Source organism: Corvus hawaiiensis, chromosome 21, assembly GCF_020740725.1.
Source record: "Corvus hawaiiensis isolate bCorHaw1 chromosome 21, bCorHaw1.pri.cur, whole genome shotgun sequence".
Taxonomy (NCBI): Eukaryota; Metazoa; Chordata; class Aves; order Passeriformes; family Corvidae; genus Corvus; species Corvus hawaiiensis.
This window is the reverse complement of record NC_063233.1, coordinates 1,265,939-1,293,168: the sequence shown is the minus strand read 5'-3', so window position 1 is coordinate 1,293,168 and position 27,230 is coordinate 1,265,939. Positions and strand designations below refer to the sequence as shown.

At 45.4% G+C, this 27,230-nt stretch overlaps 1 protein-coding gene across 3 annotated transcripts in view; it reads left to right on the top strand.

Annotated features, from left to right (window-relative positions):
* Nucleotides 1-24,931, top strand: part of LHX2 (LIM homeobox 2) — a 33,794-nt gene extending 8,863 nt beyond the window's left edge. The window contains exons 1-5 of one of the 3 annotated variants that reach the window (XM_048325851.1): nucleotides 1,846-2,823; nucleotides 5,559-5,764; nucleotides 6,395-6,777; nucleotides 15,197-15,402; nucleotides 21,939-24,931. In XM_048325851.1, coding sequence (XP_048181808.1) covers nucleotides 2,596-2,823; nucleotides 5,559-5,764; nucleotides 6,395-6,777; nucleotides 15,197-15,402; nucleotides 21,939-22,226 — 1,311 coding nt within the window. In that variant the 5' untranslated portion in view covers nucleotides 1,846-2,595 and the 3' untranslated portion in view covers nucleotides 22,227-24,931. Of the gene's footprint in view, nucleotides 1-1,845; nucleotides 2,824-5,558; nucleotides 5,765-6,394; nucleotides 6,778-15,196; nucleotides 15,403-21,938 lie in introns of those variants that run through there. The other 2 variants (XM_048325852.1, XM_048325854.1) reach the window with 2 other exon arrangements.
* Nucleotides 24,932-27,230: the final 2,299 nt, after the last annotated feature.

The window sequence follows — 27,230 nt, the reverse complement described above, 5'->3', positions numbered from 1 at the left end:
GCAATTTTTCTGTGGCTTATTATTTGAGAGTATCCTTGATTTTATTCTGAACAATGTAAATGTCATTCATGTGTCAGTGTGTACATTAGCAGCTTTATGTTTACATTCTGTTACTCTCCTTGTGTTTTGGTAGCAAGGGTTGGATGTCTTCTTGTGTTTGTATATCCATTAGGAAGATAATCAGAGATACCCCGTGAACTGGAGACTGTGCCATACTTTTTCAGCATGCTCTTGGTATTATTGGTTCCATCCACTGAGGCAATTCTGTAACGTAAAATACTGTATTTTAATTCTGTTAAATATCTAAAATCTTTTTGATAATTAGAAAAGTCAGATGGAGTGTATGAATCCATGACCTTTCTTAGCTGCAAAAAGTACACAATCAATTCAGTGATAGGGAATTAATCTGGTATTAAAACGTCCGAGGATAGTACGGTACACAGCTGTGAGTAAGGATATCTACAGCCAATTGCTTGAGCAAAGGTAAGCCGGTGCTGTCCCACCATGGGGTCTGTGGTGTCCGGCGAGCAATGTTCCACAGCTGTTCCTGGAGGCAAAGCTCCCAGCACAGACGGGGCTTGAAAATGTCTCACAACTGCATGGAAGAAGGGAAAGACGATTTTATCAAGATAAATACTACACAGAGCCACGAATTGTGCTGCAGAACTCTAATCTGAATTCAAACATGAACTTCCATTGTTTCCAAGGTCTGATTTTAGGACAGTCTTTGGGTAGTTCCCACAGATGCCAAATTAGCTTGCATTCTGTATAGTTTCTTGAGGGGTCTTGTGGCTATTTCATATGCATTTCTACAAGAGACACTTTGTTCTCCTCTGTGACATGCAAATGTCTTTAACTATTCAGAGCAATCCCAACAGAAAGATGATAAAAAGCCTCAATTATTGTAAGAGCAGAACACATAAACCCAGCCAAGTTTGGCTATAAACAGAAGAATTCCAGTTTTAGCAAGGATAATCTTAACTGCACTACACCTGTAAGAGGCAAATCGCTCTGTCAGAAAACAACACCTGATGGGAATGCACTGAGTGATGTAATAGTTCATAGTCATGGATTAAGCAGCAAGTCTCATGATCTCAGATGTGTATTCAGATTTACCTTCCATTGTGCTACCTTTGCTAACATAATTAGAAGTGTGATATTTGACATCTTTAATACTAATTAGTCCTTCCTTACTACCCACCTCCTGGATAAATATTTAGACATCATGAACAGTCTCCCTGTGCACTCTTTGTCTTTCCTGGAGACTTTCTGAAGCTTTTCCTCAAGTTCAGAGACCTTTCTGGCCTGGTTTTCTTACAGTCTATTTGAAAATGAGAGATGCAAGAGGCATTGGTTTGTGGAAGGCTCCACAAACTGGAGTGACTCAAGTTATTATATTCTAACACTGAATATTTTTCATAACGAGGGTTATTGGGTGCATTCAACTAGTCATAAATGTTTGGGCTATCATGATCTCGGAGTGGAAACAAACTCTTGAACGCCTCCTTCTCCCGCGCTGGAGGAGCTGTGCCCCACAGCCCCTTCGGCGCGCCATGGCCCGTCACGTCGCCGACGGTCACCGGGCGGCAAACGCCAAGCTCCGCGCGGGGCCGGGCCGCTCCCGAGGCCGCGGAGCGGGCAGGACGCGGCAGCGCTCGCGGTGCCCGGGCGGCGGGGACAGCGCGGGGACAGCGCCCGGGGACAGCGCGGGGACACCGCCCGGCCCCGAGCACATGCCGGCGGCCCGGGCGCGGCGCAGCCAATGGCGGCGGGGCAGGACATGATGTCAGAGGGGCTGTAGAAAAGGCGCGGAGCCCCGCGCGGTCCCCGCGCTGCAGACGCGCCGCTCGCACATCCGCGGCGGCTCCGGCTCCGGCTGCGCTCCCGCCCCGGGCCCCGCGGGCCGCGCCGCTTTAAGGACAGAGGGGGGCCGCGAGTGCCCGTCCCATCTGGTGCCCGTCCAACTCTTCCTCCTTCCCCTTGGCTTTTTCTTTTCCCAATGAGCTCCAGCGGGCTGGGGGAGGAGCGGGGGAAGGAGCAAACTTTGCCCCTGAGCTGCCGCCGCTGCCAGCCCTCTGGACTGTGAGTGCGTACGGTGGGCATCCGCCCCAACCTCCCTGCAGCACCAGCCTGCTCTCCGTCTGCTGCAGCCTCCCTCTCCCTCGCTTTCGTCCTCTAAATTTCGCACAATACGATGTAGGGGGCTTGTCGTAATTTTTTTTTTCTAATTCTTATTTATTTCTCACCGAAGATGGTTTAATTTTTTTTATATTTCTACTATTTATTAATTCCTCCCAACCGTAAGCGTGCCCAGCCTTCTGCCAGTTGGGCCAGAGCATAAAGCCTGGGACTGCACCTGGGGCAATGAGCTCTGCACTGAAGAAGCCTCCTAGAGGGATGTGCCGGGGCCGCGCAACAGACTAGATCCAAGCCCCGAAGCTTACACCACCAGTTATCCCCTCTCCCTCATCCCCTTCGCCCGCCTTTTCTGCACCCCATCCCTTGAAACCTCGGATCAGTGCCTGCGCCGCGCTCCGGAGAGCTCTGCCGGGGGAAAAACCCGGTGCCCAAGGAGAGACGGGGCGGCCGTGCTAGATGCATGGGGGAGGGCTCCGGTTAATGCAAGTTCTGGGCTCCTGCAGGGACCCCGACAACTGTCAGCAGCAACAGCAACTCGGGCCCTCCTCCTCTGCTTCCTCAGCGATGCTTTTCCACAGTCTTTCCGGCTCGGAGATGCACGGGGTCATCGACGAGATGGATCGGAGAACCAAAAGCGAAGCACCGGCCATCAGCTCGGCTATAGACAGGGGAGAGACGGAAACGGTAGGAGCCGAAGGAATGGGAGAGTCATGCACCCCCCTAAACATACCAAACCCCTCACAGATACAGCTTTTCCCCTAAAATAGCAGATCGGGGGGAAATGTATATGCAAAATACTAAATCAGAAGAAAATTAAGCATAAAGGCACCCCAAAAGATTAAATGAAATAATTAATTTAAATTAAAGGCACGAAACTGTTAATTATTAATAATATGCATAGTAATAGTAACACTTGGGTGAAATGAACGGTACTGCTCTTGTGAGGAAACAGAAAGATAGACCAGCCTTTTGGTAGCGTCCAAGAACTCCTTCCCTTCCCCCAGCCTGTCCGGCCTTCCAAAGTTTTTAGGAAGAGGCAAAGTGTGGTTTTATATCGATAACATTTTGGCACAGCGAATTTTTTGTCTGCGGAATGGAAACACAAACACCAAAGAATCAAATGCTGTGTTATTTTTCAGGTAGGATGTCTTCACGGAGATAGTCTTTATAGCATTTATTTAAGAAGAAAAAACCAAACACGAGTGTCCTTAAGTTATGGGTTTTAAAAAATAATTTTAATATGTGGGTTTGTAAACATGGCAAACAGAACTAGAAGATATGTCTCAGGGACACGGATGGATGCAAATTTTTATAACTTTACCACATTTTACATTCTGTCTGCTGATGCATAGTCCTTGTATATTAATACATTTAGATAATAAAAAGATGCATCCGTCTAACTAGCGTTAAGATGGCAAAGTGGAAGACATTTCCGAAGTGTCTTAAGTGATTGAACAATTTATGTATACTATTTTTTTTTTTTTTGTTAAGAAATTACAATTCTGAAGTGAAATTATCTCGTATGTTGGTTAAATGGTCTCTTGTAAACTGATACAGGCATATGCAAGGAAGATCCGTTCTCAGGTTTTCAAACTTCAGCAGTATATGTTCTTTCTTGTAATGTTATGTGAAATTTGCTTAAAGGTGACAGTGGGACTATTTAATCTTGAAACACCGGCTGGAAAACGGCCTTTGTACTGTAAGGGTGGGACGCAATTTCTAATCTAAAAGGTTTTGGTTTTCTTTTAAGAAGTTAATATTTCTCCGTACAATTAAACAACATCCAATGATCTTTGCTGGAATAAATATTGTGGCGTGATAGCTTTGTAGAACTATATATAATCTATATGGGTACACGTGTGTATATAACAAATAGTGGGTTGGAATACTGGATCCTTGAATACCATTTCCAGATCTTAGAATATTTTTGTTACTGAAAAAGCAAAGTAGAAAAAATCGTTAATTCATTTAAAGTGGATTTACAAGAAACTACTTTGGTTATAAAACGATCCCTACTCGGAGTTCAGTTAATGCCTTAAAGAAACAAGCTGCCGGTGGGTTCCTGTGACTAACACCAGTGGAGTGCCAGGGTTTTATTTGTGTGGAGTTCTCCTAGTGGGAATGATGCGGTGCAAACGGGAGTGCTCACAGCGATGGGATTTTGTGATCCCCGCAAGCACAGGATGAAAGCAATGGGTCTGGCATGTGCTGGAAAATCAGCCTCGATTCCTTTCGATTTCCCCCGATTAGCTGTGTTTGCTTTTTGCTTTGCGCGAGGATTTAAGGCTCTAGAGGAGGTAAAAGCAAACAAACAACTTCTCCCCTGCCCCGAACCAAAACAAACTACGTGTTGGGCACAGCTGTAAGGAAATATTTCGGGTTCTCTTGCACAAGAACAGATCTGCCGTGGGCTTTTGTGCAAAGCGGGTAAGAGTAAGTTGGGACCGAAGTGGAAAGCAGCATATTGCAAGATCTGCCCCAAACGCTGCTCCACCGAGCCTCCTCTCCCGAATGCTGTTTTAAGGTGTCCGCTGAAATAAATAAGCATGCTTAAACAGTTCTGATATTTCTCCCTCTTTCTTGTTCAGTAGAAGTTGACAGGATATGTATGAATTTGGGGGTTTTTGAGGGTTTCAACTGGATTGCGATTTGACACTAAACTATTAAATTATATAGGGCTTATATTTAGTTTTATTGCTTCCAAGTTTATCCCAGCATAATCTAAAGTGTTCTGTTGGTTTTTACCCACTTTCATTCCGACACATTTCCCACTATTTCGTTTTCCTGATAAAACATTCTGCACCTTGGATTTAGTAATGCTCATCTCCTCCGCAGGTTTATTTACTGATCCCTTTAGCGCTTTGGGTCACAGCAGATCGCGATCCATGTTGTTTCAGAGAGCTGTGTCTGCAGCACTGGGGGTTTGATCGTAATTCATTTGGAATTTTATAGCTAGGAAAATACACACACAGACACGCTCCACATACACGCACTCACAGAGCATTAACTATGCAGACACTCTCAATATATCCATAATAATAAATTTTTAAATTAACTATCTGCGATTTGCCCTACTCTGTTATTATTGCGCCTGTTTATTGAACAGCATCTTTTCTTGGTTTGAGACTGGAAAATTCACCAGAAAAAAAAAAGTTCTGGGTCTGGTCTGGACGCCTCCCCTAAAATCCAGGGTGGTTTTCTGTTTGTCTCGCCCGCTTCCCCGCCTCCTCCCGGGAAGGTGGATGCGGCGGGACCCTGGGGACTGGGCGCGGGGGCCGGTCGAGGTGGCTGACTCGGAGCGCCCGCTCCTCTGCCAGGAGAGCAGCAGCTCGGCCCCGGCCGGGCAGGGGGAGGGGGGAGCCTAGCCGAGCTCAAGAGTTTCTCCCTCTCGCTAACGGTCTGTAATTGTTTTCCCCCAGCAGACCATGCCTTCCATCAGCAGTGACAGGGCTGCCCTGTGCGCCGGCTGCGGGGGGAAAATCTCCGACCGTTATTACCTCCTGGCTGTGGACAAACAGTGGCACATGCGCTGCCTGAAGTGCTGTGAATGTAAACTCAACCTGGAGTCCGAGCTCACCTGCTTCAGCAAGGACGGCAGCATCTACTGCAAGGAGGACTATTACAGGTACAGCCTGCCCTCGGCCGCCAGCCGGGGATGGGGGCACTGCCCGGCACTCCCCCGGCTGAGCAGACCCCGTCCTGACGAGACTGCGGAGGGGATCCGTGGGCACGCGTGGGGCAGGCTGTGAGCTCCTGAAACCTCCCCCTGGAGAGGGAGACTCGTGGTGAGGATGAGTCCCGTGTTGCCGGGAAGGGGGCACGGCCCGGGCACAGCTTCCCCCCAGCCTGCTTTGGCTTCTGGGGCCTTGACCAGGCGTGCCCTGCTCGACCGCCTGTGCGGGGCGCGGGGCCGGGGCCGGCAGCGGGGCCGCTCCTCGCCCGCCGGCCGTGCCTCCTCCGGCCCGGGGGTGTGGGCACATTCGCGAGGCGGGGGTCGGTGCCTTTTCCTGGTGGGGTCTGGCGGGGCAGGAGCTGTGCTGCGAGCTGGGAAACGGGACGGAGTCTCCCCGCGCTCCCGTCCCGGGATGCCCGCCCGACTGGGCTCCGCAAACGTCCCGGCTTTGTGCCGCTGCCCCGGCCGAGGTGGCCGCCCCGGGGCTCGCAGCCCTTTGCCGCCCTCCGGGCAGAACCGGCGAAGGACGGGGTGGGGGGGAATGCGCCTCTCACCGTCTCCTCTGGCCTTTCTGTTTTGCAGGAGGTTTTCGGTGCAGAGGTGTGCGAGATGTCACCTGGGGATTTCTGCCTCCGAGATGGTCATGAGGGCCAGGGATTTGGTATATCACTTAAATTGCTTCACTTGCACCACTTGCAACAAGATGCTGACCACTGGCGATCACTTTGGCATGAAGGACAATCTGGTGTACTGCCGCCTCCATTTCGAGACTCTCATCCAGGGGGAGTACCAGGTGCATTTCAATCACTCGGATGTAGCCGCTGGGAAGGGCCCGGCTTTGGGAGCAGGCTCTGCCAACACTTTGGGACTGCCTTATTACAATGGCGTGGGGACTGTCCAGAAGGGGAGACCCAGGAAAAGAAAAAGCCCGGGGCCTGGAGCAGATCTAGCAGCCTACAATGCAGGTAAGAGACCCCCACCTTCCCCCGGAACAGTTCAGATGGTTTGTTTCTGTTCACTTCCAAAGGGGGATTTCCGTTTATTTTAGCTTAAACTGTTAATAATAGTTTAGCTGCAGCATAATTATTGAGATCAAGTGCTGTCAAACTGCAATTACAGAAGCTAATATGTTAGCATTTTTCACTTCAGCTGGAAATAAAATGTTTTGAAGCAAGGTCATCTGGTTAAGGGGGGGAAGAAGGGGGAGTGCAGCCTGAAATAAAATCTGGAAACCAGAGATTTTAAGTTAGCACTTCAGAGGCCCGTGAATTTTCTTTAGTGGCTACACTCTAAAGCTGCTGCCGGGTGAACTATTCAGCCCTGTCCTGAGCTCTTGCACCCCAAAGTTTTGGAAGGAAAGAGAGAGAGGAAGTGGCCGTTTCCCAAGGGCCTGGAGTGGGAGGTGGACGGGGGTGCAGGGCTGGGTGTGCCCGGGCAGGGGCCGCGGGCAGCAGGTGTCTGCGGGCAGCACAGAGCCTGCTCACACGGGGGCAAATTCCGCTGGAGTTTTGTTCATGAGACGTGACTCGGAGAAGAGTCGGGAAACTCGCAGCATCCCCTTTGCAGCCCATCGCTGCCCCGCGGCACAGCCCCTGCCCCTGAACCGAGCCCAGCAGCAGGAGGAATGGGAGCGAACTTGGTAGCAGCCGGGGCTCTCTGTATCCAGCAGCAAACTTTCCGACGTGTTTCCTCGTTTAACCTCCCCACCGCCACAGCACTGTAATTTTACAGGCAAAGGAATTCCAGCAATCTCCTACCCCCACATCCCCGCTCCCCTCTTCCCCTCGCTCCACTTCTCCAGGTAGCTGCCACCAGAGCGGCTGCCATCACGGGGGCTTCCTGTGCTGCTGCTTGTATGCAACGGGGAAAAAATGCTCGGACAAAACAAAATTCTTAGATGTCGGGTTTATTCGAGGACTTGGAGGCAAAGGTGGGCTTCCTCCCGGTCCGGCGTTTCCTGAGCCGGGCGCTCGGGCCGTCCCGCCTGGGCACCGAACTCGTTTCCCTGCGTCGTTCTGTGCCTCGGTGTCCTCTGTGCTTCTCCGCTCGTCCCAGCCTGTTTTCTCTCTAGACCTACCTGGTTCAGACGTTTCCCGTAGGGCGCAGATTTGCCTTTAACATGTTTTGGTTTTTTTCCCTGGAGAGGGCGTTCGGTAAAGGCCAAGTTTGCTGCGGTTTGTTTCGAGCCGCATCTTTGCGTGCCCCGACAGCTGCGGGCTGCGCCGGGCGGCTGCCGCTCCGCCTGCGCGGGGAGGAGGAGGAGGAACAGCGGGGAGGAAGGCGCGGGGGGAGACCGAGAAGTGCAGGGGTGGCGGGGGGCTCGGGCTTCGAGCCGGGGGAGGCAGCATGGGAACGGGAGGCTACGGGTGTTTTGCGCCTAAAGGGAGTAACAATAGCGACGAAATGGGGTGGTTTGCACTGAAAATGCAGGGAGAAAAGGCGCATCTCTAACCGGCAAACGCACCGCGGAACAAAATTGCCAGCTATTATTGGTTGAACTAATTGCTGAATAATTTGGAAATAATGCGAAAAGCAGTAGTAGTCCCAGTGGTGAAGGTTGATGAAAGGTGGATGTAGTGTTCTCGCGAGTAACAGTTCAGCTTTAAAACATGCATCAAATATGCATTTTTCCCGTTTAAAAACGTCTCCTTTTCGGAGGGATTAGCTTTTAATTGTCCTTCCGCTGTCTCCCTGTGCAGGGCAGATGTTCAGATTCAAAGGACCTGTAAACCGAATCAACGGCATCTGTCCTGGACAGGAGCACAGCCTGAGAAAGTCTCACTGCTCCCTGACTTCCTAAATAAACCGCCTTTAACTGCATTTTGAAAATTCGTTTACAAAATAATTGCCGTCCGACTTTTTTGTCTTTTAATCTTTGTTTAGAGCCTGCAACTGAAACTTTAGAGATCTTCCTTGAGTAACCTTTGGCTTCTTTGCTTAAGCTATTTATCTACTTAACTATTTACTAGACCTATAATCGACTAATTTATGCGGTAATAAGCGCCATTGATCTTGGAAATCAGACTGGGTTGCTTGTTGATGTAAAATTCCATAAACGAGTAAATTATTGCAAAGCCTTCGATTTTGTGCCTTTGAAAGAGAAACCGTTTAAAAATGTGATAGTTTCTCTTTTCATTCTTAGTGGAACTTGTCATTTCCTTCTCAGAAATGCACTAGAAATGCACAGTGTTGTCCTCTGAGGGGATCTGTTCCTGGTGATTTGTGTAGAATACTTTGTGTAAATAAATCTACACCCAGAGGTGGTGGGAAAAGGGGGACCCATAAACTTGGCAGAGTCGATACTGAAATAATTTTGTAAATTGCAGCAAATATTCATCTGCAACACGAATTAGACTGACTTTTTTTTTTTTTTTTCCTACTTAAACGAGACTCCGGTTGCAGGGGGATGATGGGTTTAGATGTGGATAGAGCCTGACAAGTGGAAAATAGCTTAGAAGGATGCTGAAACTTCAAAAAGATTTCTTTTTCTTTCTTTTCTCTTTCTTTTTCTTTTCTTTTCTTTTCTTTTCTTTTCTTTTTTTTTTAAGTGTGTTCCTGTGATCATAATTTCCTCCTTCACTTGTTGGAATGGAGTTTGATGGGTTTTTTAGGTCAGTAAATCAATGGCTGAAAGCTTGCTGAACACAGAAGCACCTGTAAAGAATTCTGAATACTCCCTTTGTGAATTAGACCCCAAACCTCCCACAGCCTGCTATGTTTTATTCATTTGTATCTAGTCTGCCTTTAAGACACTAAAATATCCTGGAAAATGATAGATGTATTGCGCAAACTTGGGGCACGACGAGCTGATAAAATACCCGTAATCTTTGCGAACAGCCAAGATATTAAGAAACACTTCCTTCCTTTGCTAGCAGGAAGATGCCTAGTGCTTCGCTGAGAGAGTGACCGAATATCCAGGCTGGACATCCTCGGCGGATGGGGAACTGGGACTGGGGGCGGCTTTTTGCCGGGGGAGGGGAGGCTGCGGAGGCGCCGACCTAGCTCCCGGCAGGCTCGGGGCAGCGCCGGGGACGCCTGGAGCTGACCCTCTCAAGTGGCTGTGTCAAAAGTGGTTTGGGTTTTTTTCCTGACAAAAATGTGAAAAGCCTGGAAAGTTTTGAAGAGCGAATCTCTCTTTCTTCCTCGTTTCCCTTGGGACTAAAATTTCACAAGAAGCTTCTCTGTGACTACTGTGACAGAGCGAGCAGATGGGAATCGCATCTTAAAATCGGAGGTCTTGCAGAGATTTCCTAGGAACAATTAGGGTTTACCCCTTTCCCCCCCTCCTCTTGCTTCTCTCCCTTCTCTCCCTCCCCCCGGGCCGTGGTCACCTTTCGGGTCCCCGGGCGCATCTGGCCCCTCCCCAGGGGGCTGGGGCTGGGGTCGGGGCCGGGGCAGGCGCAGGGGCTGGGGCTGGGGTCGGGGCTGGGGCAGGCGCAGGGGCTGGGGCTGGGGTCGGGGCTGGGGCAGGACGCCGGCACCGCTCCCGCCCCGAAGAGCGAGCGGGGCCCCGGGAGCGTCCCCCGTTCCCCCGGCGGCTGCGGGGCCGGGGTCCCTCGGGCAGGGCCGGGGAGCGGAGCCCGCTGCAGCCCCGCCGCCAGCCCCTTTCCCCGGCGGGGCGGGCAGCGAGGAGCCCGGCTCGGCCGGGGCTGCCCGGGTTAATCGCGGCGCTCAGGAACTGACCGCGCACTCGCACCGGCCATTCAGCGCCATTCAATTGGCTTAATTGAGGGGAAAAACCCTGGCGGCGGTTCCTCCCGCGGGGCCCGGGCCTGGCCGCCCCTCGCCGGCCCCTTTGTTCTCCCGTCCCGCAGCCCCGGTCGGGCCGAGCTCCCCTCGGGGGGCACCGCGGCCGGGGGGGGCCCGGTCCTTAGGCAGCCCCGGGGGGCACCGGGACGCGCAGCCCCTTTGTCCGAGGCGGCCGGCGAAGGCCGGAGGAAGAGGGCTTCTAATCCTGATTCTCCTCTGTCCCGGCCTTGTGATGCTCGGCCTGGGCTCCTTAAGACACTTCTTGAAATGTCAAGGTTGAGGCAGCGCTGTCCTGTCTGTTGCTCCATGGCTTGGCAGAGACACGCTCCTTTCAGTGCCGCCAGGGGTACCTTGCCCGCTCCCAGTGCCACAGCTTCACCCCTTTTAATTCCTGTGGTGAGAAGTTCAGGCATCTGCCTTCTCTAAGTGTCTTCTCCTTCCTTCAAAGAGAAAGACTATGTCTGTTTCTGTCCCAAGTACCACTCAGAGGGCTCCGTCTCACTTCTGTCCCCTTTGAGGATATGGGCACCACAAAGTCCTCTACAAGCTCCGACCAAACAACAAATGCGGCTGCACCCCTGCCTGGTCTAGTTAATCACAAGTTCCCTCTCCAGGCAGCAGGAGGTTAAAACACCCCCTTGACTCCGATTACAGAAGGAAAGGGGTGTATGTTCCTGAGCCACTACTGAGAGATAATGCACACACCAAACGTGTCTCGTTTCATCATTCTTTCAGAATCAGGATTAGTTTTCTTTCTTTTGGTGTAATCTAACATGTCAAACGCAAGATACTAAGAACAAAATTTCCCCCAAAGGAAATTTCTCTTTCTCATCTTCATGTGCCATATCCTTAGCAACCTACTAACTACTAAGCACATGCTTTGCCGAATCCCAAGCCAATGGGGGCTCTGGTGATCTGAGGGTGAAGCAATGCTCCCAAGTTCTCCTCCTCTAACAGAGTTTGTTACAGGCACATCCTGCTTTACGCTCCTGTTGTTGGGTTTAGGGAGGTGTTATGCATTAATCTGCAAAGGGTATTTTGGTTACCAATATCAAAACAAAATGTTTTCCTCTTAATCTGTAGGGATGTAGTGATGCTGTCCATCGACATCACCATCCTGTGACTGGGTGGCTCAAATGGGGCTGAAGGTGTAAGTGCTGCCACTGCTGTGCCAGCGGAGGGTGGGAGGGCAATGGCCTGGGTGTGGGGTCTGGGGAAAGGCACAGGGCCTTGGAAACGTTCTGGGGTCAGAAAAAGAGACTTGGCACTGCTTCAGAATTTATCAAAAAATAGAAGTGAAATGCTCGTTAATTTAAGGTTCCTCTATTCGACTGGAATTCTACCAATTGTGTTTCTGAAATCCCAGCAGGAGCCTGAGCTACTGCAATGGAATGGAAATGTTACATATGGATAGTTCAGCAATTCCTTTGGGAGATACACAGGACACCACAAAAGAACAGGGAAGACAGTGCCTGAAAAACACAGGGTTGCGTGAGGAGCATGTACAGTGTTAGTTTTACACCCTGATGCTTTTTGCAGAAACTCCTCAGCTCTTAAAATCTCCCCTTACACCCTTGGCCCGTTCTGTGTGTCTGTGACTGCAACACCCGTGGACATTGCAGATTCTGTGAGAGATGCAGATAATACTAGACTGAATAAAATAGCTTTTTGAGGATGGTGCCAGGCACCACAACCAAATACAAGAGGGGAATTGGCACCAACTAGGACTGTTTATGTCATATTGGGTGATGCCTGGGAGTAGCCAAACCACTTGCTCAGGACAATGAGCAGCACACACCCTCATACACTTCCAAAGTCTGTTCTGTAACTTCCGTCATAGACAAGGACATTTTGCCACTCTCAAACAGTACATGTTTACTGTCATTTTAATATTATTTTTACTTAGTAGATAATGAGGTAAAATGATGAGAAATTCCAAGAGTAAGTTGTTCCTTGTCCTATCAGGGTTTGATGAAAAGTTGACACCCTCATTCCATTCTGGGCGGGTTTAGAATCAGTTTTATATCCTTAGATTCTGAATGTATCTCATTCTCTATGGGACATGTTAAAATTCAACTTCTTGCAGCCCTAGGCTTTGTTTTGTTGCTTATTAACAGGAACCAGACCTCAGTCCTGCAGACAGATATTTTGATGCATTTCCTCCTATGTCTCTGTCTTGTTATTTCTTGGAGGGTTTGAAAGCCTCTAAGATGACGGACAAAGGTTTTTCCATTACTAATATTGAAAATTCATTGGGTACATTTTAAAAAGAAGCATGATTTGGTTTTACATTTCCATAACAGAATTTTCTATGAGCATTACTATGTTATTCCTCCCAGTGCCCTTTATATCAGGAATTGTAGCTATGAAGGAGACTGGAGCACATGGGATGACTCCAGATGGGCAGCTAAGTCTCAGATCTTAAACCCAGAAAGATTCCATCCAGCTCCATTACTACTCCATTGTTACTATCTCCCTTTAAGTATCTTACACCTTTTAAATTCAGGTACTTGCAGTTTTCCATGCCGCAGGAAAACAAGCAGAAATGCGTCTTATGGCCAGAATCTGGCACAAGATCCTGAGGTCTGGAAAGGATTTATACAAATGTATGCACATGCACGCACACACGCACACAGACACACACATTTCTACATACAGCACCATTTTTTTAGCTGCTTTTTAATTTGTAGGAGTACAGAAACACAGAGAAGTTCGAGGCTTTGGACACTTTGGGTGTATCTGTTAAACAAACGTGCTTTTGGGCTTAGAGCTGAATTTTTGCAGGCCTTGCTCTATATTGTGCCACATCTTCTTAGGAGGTTTTGAAAGGCTGAGGTTTGTAAAGCAGCTACTCTAGCCACTGCAAACCTGCTTAGGGAACCTGCATCTTTACTTAGGAACCCGTGCATTTTATGTGTATTTTCTAAACCTGTTTGTAACACATGCCTTTCAGAATGTGTGTGTTTTCACTAGGGCTGAGATCCACTGATGGACAGCATGAATTCAAGTAACACTATAAAGACAGGTCCATGAGATGTTGTAATCAAACAGCAATAGTGGACAATTGAAAACAAACCTGTTCATGTGTTTAAGAAACTTAGCAACAATTCATGTTTTAAACTATTTTTTTTGTCATTTTTTGCATGCCATGTAGAATTTTCAGTTATATCCCTAATTTTTTTATTGGGTTTAAGCTCAGTCCTCAATGTTATTTTAAGAGGTTTTCTATGGTTTACTGTATGCACAAATAAATTAAAAACTACTTTTGGTCTACAAGATTATTTTGCTTGGCATTCAACATTTAATACTACTTGATAATTTTTACAGTGTTCCTTGCTCACAGACCTTCTTCTTACGCTTGATTTCTGCAAGTGTATCAACCAGTGTCATTCCTTGATTTCAAAAGGATATGACAGAATTGATCATTCAAACTAGTATTTGCAAACACTTTTTAAAAATGGAAATATAAATATATAAATAATTTTAAAAATTTTCATTTGGCATGCCAGTGAATATGTTGTATTAACAGCTTTATTTCTTTAGCTAGTCAGATTATAGTCATAATTTGCTGTCTGGTAGCCACAAACTTTATTTCTTTTATAGTGTTTCACTTAATGGTCTCCCTTGTACTCTACAGGGTTTCGTTTGATGGAGGAAATAATTATGATTTTAACTAGTCTGTTCCACTGAGATTTAAGTGGAGTGTATTGTGCAGCTCTCTTTGTGTGTTACAGTGCAATTTATAGTGATACCAAGTACAGTAAAACCCTTTACAGAGTTGAGGACAGCTACTGTCCTCCCACAGAAAGTGGAGGAAAAGTTCTGTGGAGGTGGACGGGAGGGAAAAGGAAACAGACCTGACATTTTAAAAGCCACAGAGGGGCAGGCCAGGGTCCTTGCAGACTGGTTATTGTAAGGGAATGGCTGGAAGGTGCAGAAGTATGATCCAGCTGTGCCCAGGTGGGCAAGAGGCCAATGGCCCCTGGGCTGTGCTCGCCCCAGTGCTGGCGCTGCTGGGGCACCTCCAGTCCTGGGGGCAGCTCTGGGCCACTCATGGCAGGAGAGACACTGAAGGGGCTGGAGCATGGCCAGGGCAGGGAACGGAGCTGGGAAGGGGCTGGAGCCCCAGGAGCGGCTGAGGGAGCTGGGAAAGGGGCTCAGGCTGGAGCAAAGGAGGCTCAGGGGGGACTTTGTGGCTCTGCACAAGTCTCTGACAGGAGGGGGCAGCCGGGGGGGTCGGGCTCTGCTCGCAGGGAACAGGGACAAGTTGAGGGGAAATGGCCTCAAGTTGTACCACGGGAGGGTCAGGTTGAATATTAGGAAACATCTCTTCCCCAAAAGCAGTGGTGGAGCCCCTGCCCTTGGAGGGATTTCAAAGTCACGTGGATGTGGCACTTGGGGACGTGGGTTAGTGGTGGCCTTGGCAGTGCTGGGTTAATGGTAGGACACAATGACCTTAGAGGGTTTTTCCAAACTAAACTGCTCTACAAATCCATGAAAAGGAGCAAAGGCAGGTAGGGCTTGTACCAGTACATGCTGTGGTGTGTTGTTTAATTGCTGCACCCAGGGAAATTGCAAAAAAATGTTGGTTGTGGAGCAGAAGATTTACAAGCCTTTTCCTCTTGTTGCCTCAAGCTTTAAGTTGCAATGAAAACGATGGTGACCACTTGGACAGAGACCAGCAATACCCCAGCAATCAAAAAACAAAGCGCATGAGGACGTCCTTCAAACACCACCAGCTGCGGACAATGAAGTCATACTTTGCTATTAACCACAATCCTGATGCCAAGGACTTGAAACAGCTAGCTCAGAAAACCGGCCTCACCAAAAGAGTTCTTCAGGTAAGAGCAGTCTTTTGCCTCGGAAAGTAATCAAAAGATCAATTTTATAATTGAAAAGCCATGGGTTTTGCTGGTTTTCAAGCTATTCTTAATCATTCGTACCTTCTCTGAGACTAAGTTAATTCCCAGAAAGTATGAGAAGAGTTATTTCCTTTCAATTTCTCTAAAGTAGATCACTTGGGTTCTAATTTTTTGTGAGAGTTGTGAACGTTTGGGGCCCTGCTTGTTTTCCTGGAGTTCTTTAATTCTGCTGCATGTTTTAGCTTCCAGGCTGCTGTAAAAAAAAAGACTTATTTTAGTTAGTGTGCTCACTGTAAATAGAGAGCTTTTAGTTTAGAAATTCAGAAAACACATCAATGTTTACCTTTGTAAGAAATTAATCTACAGTTTGAATTCATTTTATCAGGACAAGGAGGAGGGATTTTCTTTCATAACTGAAGTGGACATAAGTGAAATTTTTCAAAAATTCATTTTTATTCATAGTTTAGTAACTTAGAATGAAACAAAACTGCACTTTAAAAGTACTTTTTCTTGCTTCGTGGGAACACACTCCATTTGAGCTATTGTGGGGAGGAAAGGGAACAGTATTAGTTGATTCAGCTGCATTTTAATTTATAGTTCTGACTCAAGAAGTCAGTTTTAATGAGCACTTACCCAAATGCCTATATGTAGAGATAAATTTGGGCATGTAGGAGCCACAGCATTCCAGGATCTATTGCTGAAAGTTTTAAATGGATCTTAATTGTAGAAAAAGGATTTGTGACCTTCCTAGAGACAGGTAGGGCTGCGAGCCCAGTCCTGGGAAGCATCGTGGACAGCTCACAAGTCACAGGCAAGTGAAGGGCAGGAGACAAAAACTATTGAGGAAAACTGAATTCACTGGAGGGATCCTGGAGCTTACAGAGTTAACACCAACCAGAAGAAGGAACAAAGGTTTGTAGGCTTCCCAGTAAAATGACAAACCGTACGTAATGATTTCTTGTGGCTACGTTCTCATAGCTGGATTTGGTTTGTTTTTCTGAGGCTGATTTGCTGTGGAGGAACAGATTACTCTGACAGAGAGTGCACATCCTAGCACCTGGTGTGGTGTCTCACAGCAACTGTCCTTAAACCACACACATGGCTGAAATACTTTACTGCATTGGTCTGTCCTTAGTTTGACCCTTCTCCTCTATTGTCAGAATTTAGACACTTTGGTAATACCAGGTCTGTCCATTCACACCTGAATTACCTGAGAAATTGAACATCAATGTCTAGGAAGTGTCTTTATCTTGATCATCCTTCTTTTCTCTCTTGTCATTCCACACCAACTTTGACTTCCATCTCTCTCTTTTATTTTCACTGAACAGGTCTTTCCTTGCATCTTTTTTCCAAGTTACTGTCTCTGTTTCTTCCTATTCAGAATGTATTTCCTTGTCTCCAAAACTGGACTCTAACCTATTACTCTTCTGTTCCTCTTTCAGTTTCTTCATTGCTTCTTCATTCCATCTTAGACATGTCGCAATTTGCAGTTTTAAGGTGCTTTGTGGCTCTTCTTTTGTTTGTAGCAGAACTTTACAATTCCACCAAAGTTTTGTTATCATTTTGGTACTTGGTGTTTCACTTCTTTTACTTTCAGAGTTAAATACTCCTTTATGTCCAGGCTCCTTTAGCTACAGTGGTGGAAGGTAAAAGCGGGTGGTGAGGATTGTACCCTGAGGATGATGCTGTTGGAGGCAATTCCAGAAAACAGCCTGGAGTGATTTTTTGTCTGGTATCACTTGAGTTTTCCTGCCTGTTATGAGCACTCTGTAGTCATGGATGTTTTGTTTGAAAATTAATTCGGGCCATGAGAACGCAAACTTGTATTTTGTATGGTTTAGAACCCTTGTGCCTAGTTGGCTTATCTCTACCTGTGAGTGGCCATTTTTCAAACAACGAGGTTCACCCATATGAGTTTCAGGGTTGCTCTTTGCTGGGAAAGCTCGTCACGATGTTGGTTACTGAGACAGTGTCACTTGTTATTTCTTTGGAGCCAGAAAGGCTGGCATTCCATCTGTGTCACTGAACACAAAGTGATTCACTGGCACTATTGATCTAAACAAGCATCATTAGCACTGGTCTGTCCCACATCCCGGAGGTGTTGGGACTCGCAGGTGTACGGGCACACTTGCCAGGAGCCAGAACTCTGCCACACTCCCTATCAGGTGTTTGTGAGCTGTTGGATCTTCTGTGTGTTCAGATCTCCATTCAGCTAGTGAAGGATCCTGGCTCTGTGGATACCCTTCATAGAATGTATTTTAAGGGAAAATTCAGGGCAGCAGATCGGGAGAAAGATTCTCTTGTGAAACTAGTGAACTTCCTAGACACACAGAGCAGAGCTCCTGATGATTTAGGGAACAGCTGTAGTGCCCTTGCTGTAGAGACAGCCCCACATGACATGTAATGAGGGGACTTTGTAGATGAGCAGAGAATTTGAGGATTTTCCAAATGATCTGTGATACTGGAGTTGGAAGTCCTGACTGATGTCTTTGCTTTATATACAATTTGTCACCAGCTGCACACGTCCAGTGGTGGGATGGCCTGGAAATGTAACATTCTGCTTCTCAGAATGCATTTCCTTCAATGCTTTCATAATGCACACTGTTCTCCTGAAGTAGCCACATTAGAATCATAGCAAACTTATTTATATTTTTAACACCTATTTTTATTTTGTTTCCTTCCAATTTAAGTTTACACTTGCAATTTAATTCATATATCTCTTGTACTACAGCTGGGGAACACAAGCCCTTTATTGTAAGCTATCATTTGTAATTAAAGGCCCCGGCTAATTGTGAGCTAACTAACCTAACTGGCATAAACACTGCTCTTTGGGGAACTGATCTTTCTTTCTGTGAGTTTAGAAAAGGAAGGTGGAAGTAGATAGCCCTGAGGAGGTATGGTGTGTTAGCTATAGGTACGTACCTCTTCTCTCTCCAGGGGGCTGGATTAAGATTATCCACAGCCAAAGCACTTTAGGAACACAAAGCATCATTTTTCAGTGTGTGTCTTGTACACCACTTATTTTTTGTTGAGTCAGTCCCCAGTGAAATCGCTACCAGAACCCTGCAAAGATGGCTGCATGCGTTTGGACTTTGCTGGTCCAGATTCCAGTAGTCAACAAGCCTAAAATGTTCCCATCCCATGTGGGGATCTGTGCTGCCCTTTGGTGAAGGTTTGCTTTAGGTGGCAGGCTCTTCCCGAGCCCCCATTCTTTAAACATCTCTTTGACTGTACAGTTACTAGTTACAGCAGAGTAATCACAATGTGTGTGCGATGAGTGAACGTAGTCTGCTTTGTGGTGCTACATCCTCTATATTTTATTTCTCCACTCACTAGTTAGTGAAATTCAGAGAACCTCAGCGTCTCTAGGTAGCTGTGTGAATGAGCGAAATTTGGTTTAAAAATTTGTTTTAGCAGAAGCTGTTCACACAGCTAATATGTAACAGATGCAGCAATGGAGGTGTTACAAACCAGAAAATAAAGTTGTCTAAGGTGATGATCCCATTAACTTCGGTATCCAAATCCCTCACAACACTTGGTGTGTTTATTTTCAACACTCCCTTATAATATGGAGATGTTATTTTTTTCCTATTTGACTTGGTGGAGACAAAGAATTTGCTGCACAGATCACTGAAGAAGGACTGCAATATTTTCACCTCAGTAAATATTATTCCGCCTAACTGCCGAGTGCCCAGCTCCTCGCATCCAGCCTGGCTCACCGGAGTGTGGGAGCAGCAGTGGTGGGTCTTGCAGCTGCTTTTTATTTTTCACTGGGAGTTTTGGTCTGTATTTCCTCCTTTGATTTGAAATAGCTCAGCCTTGTACTGATACAGTTGGACAGAAACCCACTAAATACTTCCCAATGATTTTGTTTATTCCTCAGTCCTGAAGGAATTGTGTAATTGATGTGAGATAAGTCCTTCTGGAAGGATTCTTTCAGTTCTGTATGTCTGGGTGGTTATTTCTGCCATGCCCTTCCAGGTGCAGGGCCTGAGCTGCCCATGGGGCAGCTGGCTGTGCTGGCCTGTGGTGGGGCAGCCCCGGCTCCAGCCCTGCCCACTGCTGTCCCCACTGGGATAATGGCCAGGCCCACGGGCAGGGGCAGCCCCACAGCTCAGGGGACAGCGCTGCTCCTCTCTCACCACTCTCTTACACGAAGGCTTTGCTGGGATGTCAGATCTTAAGCACATGCCAGAATGTCACTACAGCAATAAAAATGTTATCCCTTTCTATGATAAGAAAAGGTGTTTTCAGAATTCAAATTAACAAATAATTAGATGTATTTTCAGTAATAATACAAATATTTATTATTATACAATTTTAAAGCACCTTATAACTATTAACTGATTAACCTTGACAATATTCAAGTGGGGAAGGAAGTGAAAGCAGTCATATAATCTCTATTTTTGGGTAATACTTGCAGGATTATGTGATATTTTCAATGTCTAACATGGATTACCACTAATAAAGAGACAATGAACCATGTTATATGTGCAGCTCCTGAAAGCAGTGTGGGTGCTCACTGGTAAGGGCAGCTGAGCTCAGGTTTTCATATTAATGGAAGATAAAGGGAAATACATAAAAACCAAGAATCTTGCTCACTTTACATGCTACATGTTTCCAAAAAATACCATAGAGCCTCTTGCCCTGGTAAGGTTAAGGAGCAGCTGGACACTTAGGAACAGTGTAATGTTTGTCATATTTGAATATAAAAATACGGGTATTTTAATGAACATAAATGTGAAATTATGCAGCAGTAGGTGTATCTACAACTGGCCAAGTGGTTTGTCTGTTCTGTTTTAATTATGCTGTGGCTACGTGAACACACATAGCGACAGCAGCCAGCTCCAAACTCCATTTCACAGCTGTTATCCTTTATACAATTACCAGAAGGTATTTTAAAGAAATCAACCACGAAATTATTTTGTGGAACAAATAGAAATGATCTCTTACTGAAAGGTAAAAAATCCTGTAGAAGTTCCAATTGCTGTTTTTGCCATTCCTGAGCAGTTGGCTTGAGCCTTTGTGACTTAAATGACCAGAACAAAGTGATTGGCTTCACTCACAGCCCCTGCACTCGAGGGGCTCTGAGCAGTCCCACAAGAGGACACCGCTTGGGAACGTGTCAGGCAAAAGGATCACTTCGGGGTTTGCCCCTTTTTGACCACATTGCTGGTCTGTAGCAGGTTTACTGCTATACTGGATTCTTATAAAATCATGAGAATATTTTTACCTGTGCTGGTTTAGAAGAACTTCTCTTTTTGTACATGAAACTGATAAACAGCCTTTAAATGAAGCGTTTTAACAAAGCAAGTGACAGCATAAACTGGCTTAAAATACTGAGCTTTCAGAAAAAAGGATGTGTAGGGATGTGATTTATGTGTGGCCCTTGAATTTGTGCCTGAGGATTATTTCCTTGTGGCATTCCCTGGAGAGAGTGTGAGAGACAGGGTGTGCACATTAAAGACCTTTGGCTGGGGGAGAAAGCTTTCCAGGGAAGGAAGAGTGCTCAATAGGGGGAACTTGCAGCTGGAGCATCCCTAGATGAGAAGAAAGGTGGAGAGAGGTGAAGCAGCCGAGGCAGGTCCATCAGCTGTGACTGCAGTGGGAGCACCCCCAGCTCTGCCCACGTTCCTGCGGCGCTGCCTCCCTCCCTCCCGGCACTCGGCTCAGAGCCCATCCCGCGGCAGGGCCAGGCAGCTTTGGAGCCAGGAGCACGGGCTGCTGAGTCCTCAGGAGTCCCACACACTCAGTTTCCCTGTCCTTCACTCAGATAATCAAAGAATGCAAGAAGTAGAAACCTTGGAAAAAATTCTACGTGGATGCTTTTCCTACTGAAATCACAGTTTTCGATGCAATGTGGGTCTTCAATACCTTTCCAGCCCCTTTCCCCAACATTATTCCAGTACTGAAAACATTTGATAAAGGAAACAGGCATAGGTGAAGGAAGCTGAAGCATTTGAGAAAGAATAAGAGAAGAGCAAGAAAGAGGGACAGTCCTTTCAGAAGAGGGGAGCACTGCAGGCACTGGGATGTGAGGGAACTCCTGGGTGAGCAGGAGCCCGTGGGAAGGCAGGGTGCCCTGGGCTGTGCCAGCAGCACTTTGGTGGGAGATGGACATGAGATACAAGGGGGGAAACTCCTGATTTTGTGTTCATCAGGTGAGTGGTGTTTGTCTCACCCAGACAAATGCTGCAGGGATCGAGGGCTGTCGAGGATTCTGCATGCTGCCAAATTTCTCAGCATCCTTTCACATGCCCTGTGCAGACAGAGTGCCATCCTCTGTCCTTAGTCCGCTCCTGGCCCAGGCAGACTGTTTCCAGGGATTGAAGGAGAGGGAAGAAGGAATATTTTGCAGACAGAAGCCGCTTCTCATGGCTAGGACTACTTTTCTAATATGTTACCAGTAAAAACATCTTTCCCAATTCCAGCACTGATGAATTTGTGAATATGCTTTTGCTTTTTTAAACACTGCAGGTCTTTAAATGCTACCCTGTTATATTAAATTATTTCAGGTTTGGTTTCAAAATGCTCGAGCCAAATTCAGACGGAACCTCTTACGTCAAGAAAACACAGGGGTGGATAAGACTTCAGACTCAACACTCCAAGCAGGGACCCCCTCAGGTCCTGCCTCAGAAATATCCAATGCCTCCATGAGTCCATCCAGCACTCCCACTACTTTAACGGACTTGACTAATCCTACTATGCCAACTGTGACGTCGGTCTTGACATCAGTGCCCGGAAGTCTTGAGGTTCATGAATCTCGAAGTCCTTCACAGACAACTCTTACAAATCTTTTCTGATGACTCTTTCTTAATAATTTCTTTAAAAAAGAAATTATTCTTAGCTGAAATTCCAAGTGTATTTTAATAGAGGCTTTGAGCAACTGACTAACCACAGTTAGGATCTCTCCTAAAAAACCGAAGGAAAAGTAGTGTTCTGGTATTACGGAGTATGGACTGAAGAATAACTTGGAAGATCTATTGCAACACAACATTTGTGTAACTGTACAGTTTTGTGGACTGAGCAAGGGAAACAGCAATTAATTTAAGTTGGCTAAAGCTTCTGTATTTTCAAAGACTGCCATGTGCCTTATATACTGTTTTATCTACATTCTTTGGATTCCATGTCCACTTCTCTCTTTTTCTCTCTGTATATTTATGACCAGGGCAAAAATGTTAAAGAATTTGTTACTTTGAATAGTCCTAAGCCTTTCATTGGTTGCTTTGTTGTTTTAGAATTTTAAGGTCGAAGTCTGTTCGAATACCAGAATTTGTAAAATCTAACCAGTAATAAAACCACTTATGGAAACTACTTGGTAATGGCTGCAATTACGTTTAACATTAGTGTCACAATCAAGGTAGGCTGACTGGATTTAAAAGGGTTAGAAAACTGCACTTCAAACACAGTGTCTGCCTAGGAAAAACCCTAAATGTGATGTACACATTCCTCTGGTTCCTAAAGCATATATGGGTGAGAAATCCAGCTTGTACAACAGACTAGGTATCTTCATTGTAGAGAAATAATGTTAGTTGCAGGTAGAAGTTATCAGATAATGTTAAAACTCAAACAGAAGAACTATACTTAATTTCGCCACGTGAAGGAAACCTGACTTTGACCAGCATGTATGAATCTTGCTTTTGTGCAAGATTGTGGCTTGTCCCATGTCCTGGAGGAGGCCAGCAGGGGTCCCACAGCTGTGTGGCCACAGCTGGTCCATCACAGAGGTGGACACTGGGAAAGGTTTGCCCTAGGAAAAAGGCAGAAGTATTTCAGGTTATTTTACAACACTGGTGGGCAAAGTTGAGGCAAAATTATGTTTTATAAAGTCACAGCCTTGCATTTTTTCTAATGCTTTGAAGGAATAAAAAGCCAAGGAACAATATATTATTGACACTAAAAGTGGTTATTCCTTTAATCATTATGGACCTTTCAATACAATTGAATTCCTTCTCCCCAAAAATCTCTGCAGAATATAACTCATATTTTGCATTTTTTTCCTACTGTTTTTAAAGTTGCTTTTCTGTAATAAAAGAAATACCTCAGCAAAGTTTAAATTTGTATAAGAACGAGTCTACACTATGCTGTTTGCCCAGTAGGTTTAGCGGTTTGGAGTGGTACATAAGATGCAGATGGTTGCTCCTTTTCAAACCTGTTCCAATCAGTTCTTTCAGTCAGATGTTGGGTTGTACTGGCCAGCTCTCTAAAACTAATCCCTCATTCCCATTGGATCAGAATTACCAAAAGATTATTCCAGATAAACAGCAAAATAGATGCCAAGATTTGTGTTCTTTGCCCTTCTCAGGGCATTGAAGATGGTTTTGTAGGCTGGACTCTTTCCTAACAATGTTTTGGTTTTTAAAATGCTACATTTATTCAGTTTTCTGAGCTGCAAATTGGCTATTCTTGTGCAAGCCAAATTCCTATCGAGATCAGGGAGAGATTTCAGAGCATGAGGACTATGGGATAGAAAAGCTGACATAATTAGGTCATTTATTAACCTTTTTTACACTTCATCTTAAAAAACGCCACGGGTGAGCTATGAGTAAAGCGAGACAGTCCTCAAAGATGGGAACTAGCTGAGATCCGTGAGAGGGATTGAGGTCTGGTCACCAAACCTAGGGGTGGCAGAGTCCGTTGAGTTTATGCACAGTGATGAGACATTAAAAAAGATAATTTATGTTGAATTTATAAATGTTACAGGTTTATCCAGGACATTTTTCCTCGTAATCCAAATGTCTAATAAGGATGTTGTGCTGGTTGGTGGACTGTAATAGATACATATCTGCCTTTCAAAGCTGTTCTGACACGGAGATTCTGCTGTTTGTAATGTTTTGTTCATTGTCAATCACCTTGGAGTTTTTTTTTTTTTTTACATGCTTAGCTGGATCTTTTCTTGATTTAAAAGGCAATTTTGGTCCACCATTAAATGGTTACAGCCCATAATTAAAACCCAGTGTATTAACCTGTAAACAGTTTAAACATTCTGAATCCTGAAATCTGAAGTGTTACGGCAAATGTAGCGGAGAACAATTCCAATGGTTCTTTAAAACTGTACTGCTATTATTTGTGATCTTGTATCTTAACTACCTGAATCCACGTGGATGGAAATACCTTTCAAATCAATTCTCAATATTGCCTTTTCAAACACCTGACCTTCATGAAGGGGAATACTCTCATGTTAATCTTATCTGAAACCTATACGAGACAATTAGAGAAATTGTCTGGTTTAATCAAATCAGGGATTTTGCATATAAATAAGAGACAATATTCTATGTAGGGTCTTTATGTAGGTGCATTAGGATTCACTCTGGCTCCGATGACCTATGTTGTCCCCATGATTGTTTCAATCCTGTGGTATTGTTTGGTTGTTTAGAGCTTGTTGGTTTTGAATGCTGTACATTTTTTTACTACTGCAATCCTAATGTTTCTTCACATTCTTGTACAGTTCCACATTTGATGTATTAGTCTGAAATTCTGTTAAAAACATGAACAAAAATGGAAATGATATTTCTTTGGAAGTGTATTTTTACTGTATATCTAATTTGAACTAGTTGAACATACTTCTTTACATTTTGCATGGTAGGTGTGTAGTTCATTTTTTAAATATGAAAGAGACTTAATAGTAACTTAGAACAAGAATATAATGAAACTATACAAATATGGAAATACATACAATGATTTGCTACTTTTTGACTCAAGAAGCTTTTTGAAATACATTTTACCTAGTTTATTTAAGATAATGCAGATATTTTGTCTTTGAGTTCATACGTAATACAGAATATAAGAGGGGATTACATACTAGAAAAACTTTCAAGTTAACTTGGTACTCACCAGCACAGTGGATTATTCTTGTCAAACAGAGAAAGGACATTTGATTTTAAGAGTGCTGAATATATTTTGATCTACAGCAGAGAGGGATGGGATTGCTGCAAGTGATATGCAATCACAGCTTAAAATTTATTGACTCTATTAATGGCTACATTTCATAAAACTTATTTTTTATTCAAATTATCTAATTTTGGGAAGAGAAGACCAAGGATCATTATACTAATGAAGAAGCTGAATGTGTGCCCTGGAAGCAAAAGTCAATTTATCAAATATACTATGGATGCAGAGGGTGCCTCCAAGATATTTTGGTTTTCAAACTATCTCTTCCTCCTGGCTGTTTAAAAACCCCACATAACGAGGCCACTTTCCTATAACTGTTTTCTATTTTTTGTCTGTTGGAAGGAAGCTTAGGCACCTGTAAGAACAATCTTCATCTAAAAGAAAAGGAGAAAAAGACACAAATTAAAATAAGAATCAGGCTTTGTCCTTAGGTGTGATGATGGCAAAGATGTCCAGGTGACTGAAAGAAGTCAGTGGAATGGCCTGTGCCTTTCTGAGTCCCTCTCACCTGTTTTTGCACAGGCTGCAGGTGAAACCCTGCTGCACACAGAGGGAGCACACACACCAAACCCCTACCAGCATCAGACCTGTCCATGTCGAGGAGACAGAGCCCAGCCCAAAAATTACTCCCACTGAAGCAGCAAATACTGACAGGCCTATAGGTAGAAATTTATATTACTGCCATTTCTGCTGCAATTGTACTCTCCCCCCAACCTTTCATACTTGTTGAACAAGTGCTCCATACCCCCATTCCGCCTGGGAAAACTCGAGCTGAGCTGGACCAGGGCTGTGAGTGGCATTTATCCATTTGACAATTCATTTTCTCAAGGACTAGGAAAAAAGATACACTGGGCATTTAATGGATTTCTGCTCAGATTAGTATGATGTTAGCAGCTCTTTCTGGCCTAATAACTGGATTTTTGTAGCAACTAAGGCCAGTAAATATTTTGGGGGTTTTAATTTGAGCGAAGCATAGTACTTAAAATATGCAGCCTGCTGTCAGTAAATTCAGACCTTGCAGTATCATTTATTGTACTAATGCATAACACTGTGCAAATTATTATTTCTGGAGAAAACCACTTCTGTGCAAGTTCTTCTTTGCCCTGTAAAAGACATGGTTCTGCCTATATATTTACACAGCTTGTTTACATGCCACTGTATCATTTTATTACATTGTAAAATCCGGCACTTAACAGGAAGTTACATTTTTGCAATAACATCTAGGAAAAAAGAAATAATTAACCTTTTTGTTAAAGAATGAAATCTATTCTTTCCCCTGCATAGTTTAGCCCAGTAGCTGGGGGGTGGGGGGGACTGGGGGGGGGCGGGGGGGAAGTAGCAGCCAAAACAAAAGGGACACAAATATTTGGAAAGACTGACCTCACTCTATGGTGACCTGTTTTAATTGATGCCTCTCTCCAGTGCATCCAGATCCCGGGGTGATTAGGACTGGGAAGCCACAATGGATCTGCAGCACTGCAAACACTGAAATAACCACTTGCAGAACACCACTTGTCTTTTTCTTGCAGTGACACAAAACTACCAAGGCCGTTACCCATCCACGGCACAGTAATTACTGTGAATATAACACTCCTTGGTTACTACTCAAAACCAGTGAGAAGATCCTCAGGCTTTGGTAATTTAGTGTTCCTAGAAAACGGTATTGATTTTCCATGGGCATACTGATCCACTACAGAGTATCAGTGATGAGGAGCTCTAATCCATAGACTGTTTGTGTTGGCTGAAGGCTGTAGCAGACAGCCAGGGATGAATCCTTCCCTACACAGAGCTAACCCCCAAATTCTCCCAGTGGCTCTCCATGTACAGATCTTACTGGCTCTCCTTGATGACTGAAGGAAAGAATGAGTCCAAGAGACATATTCATATTCTTATCAGAGTGCACAGGTTCCAACTGT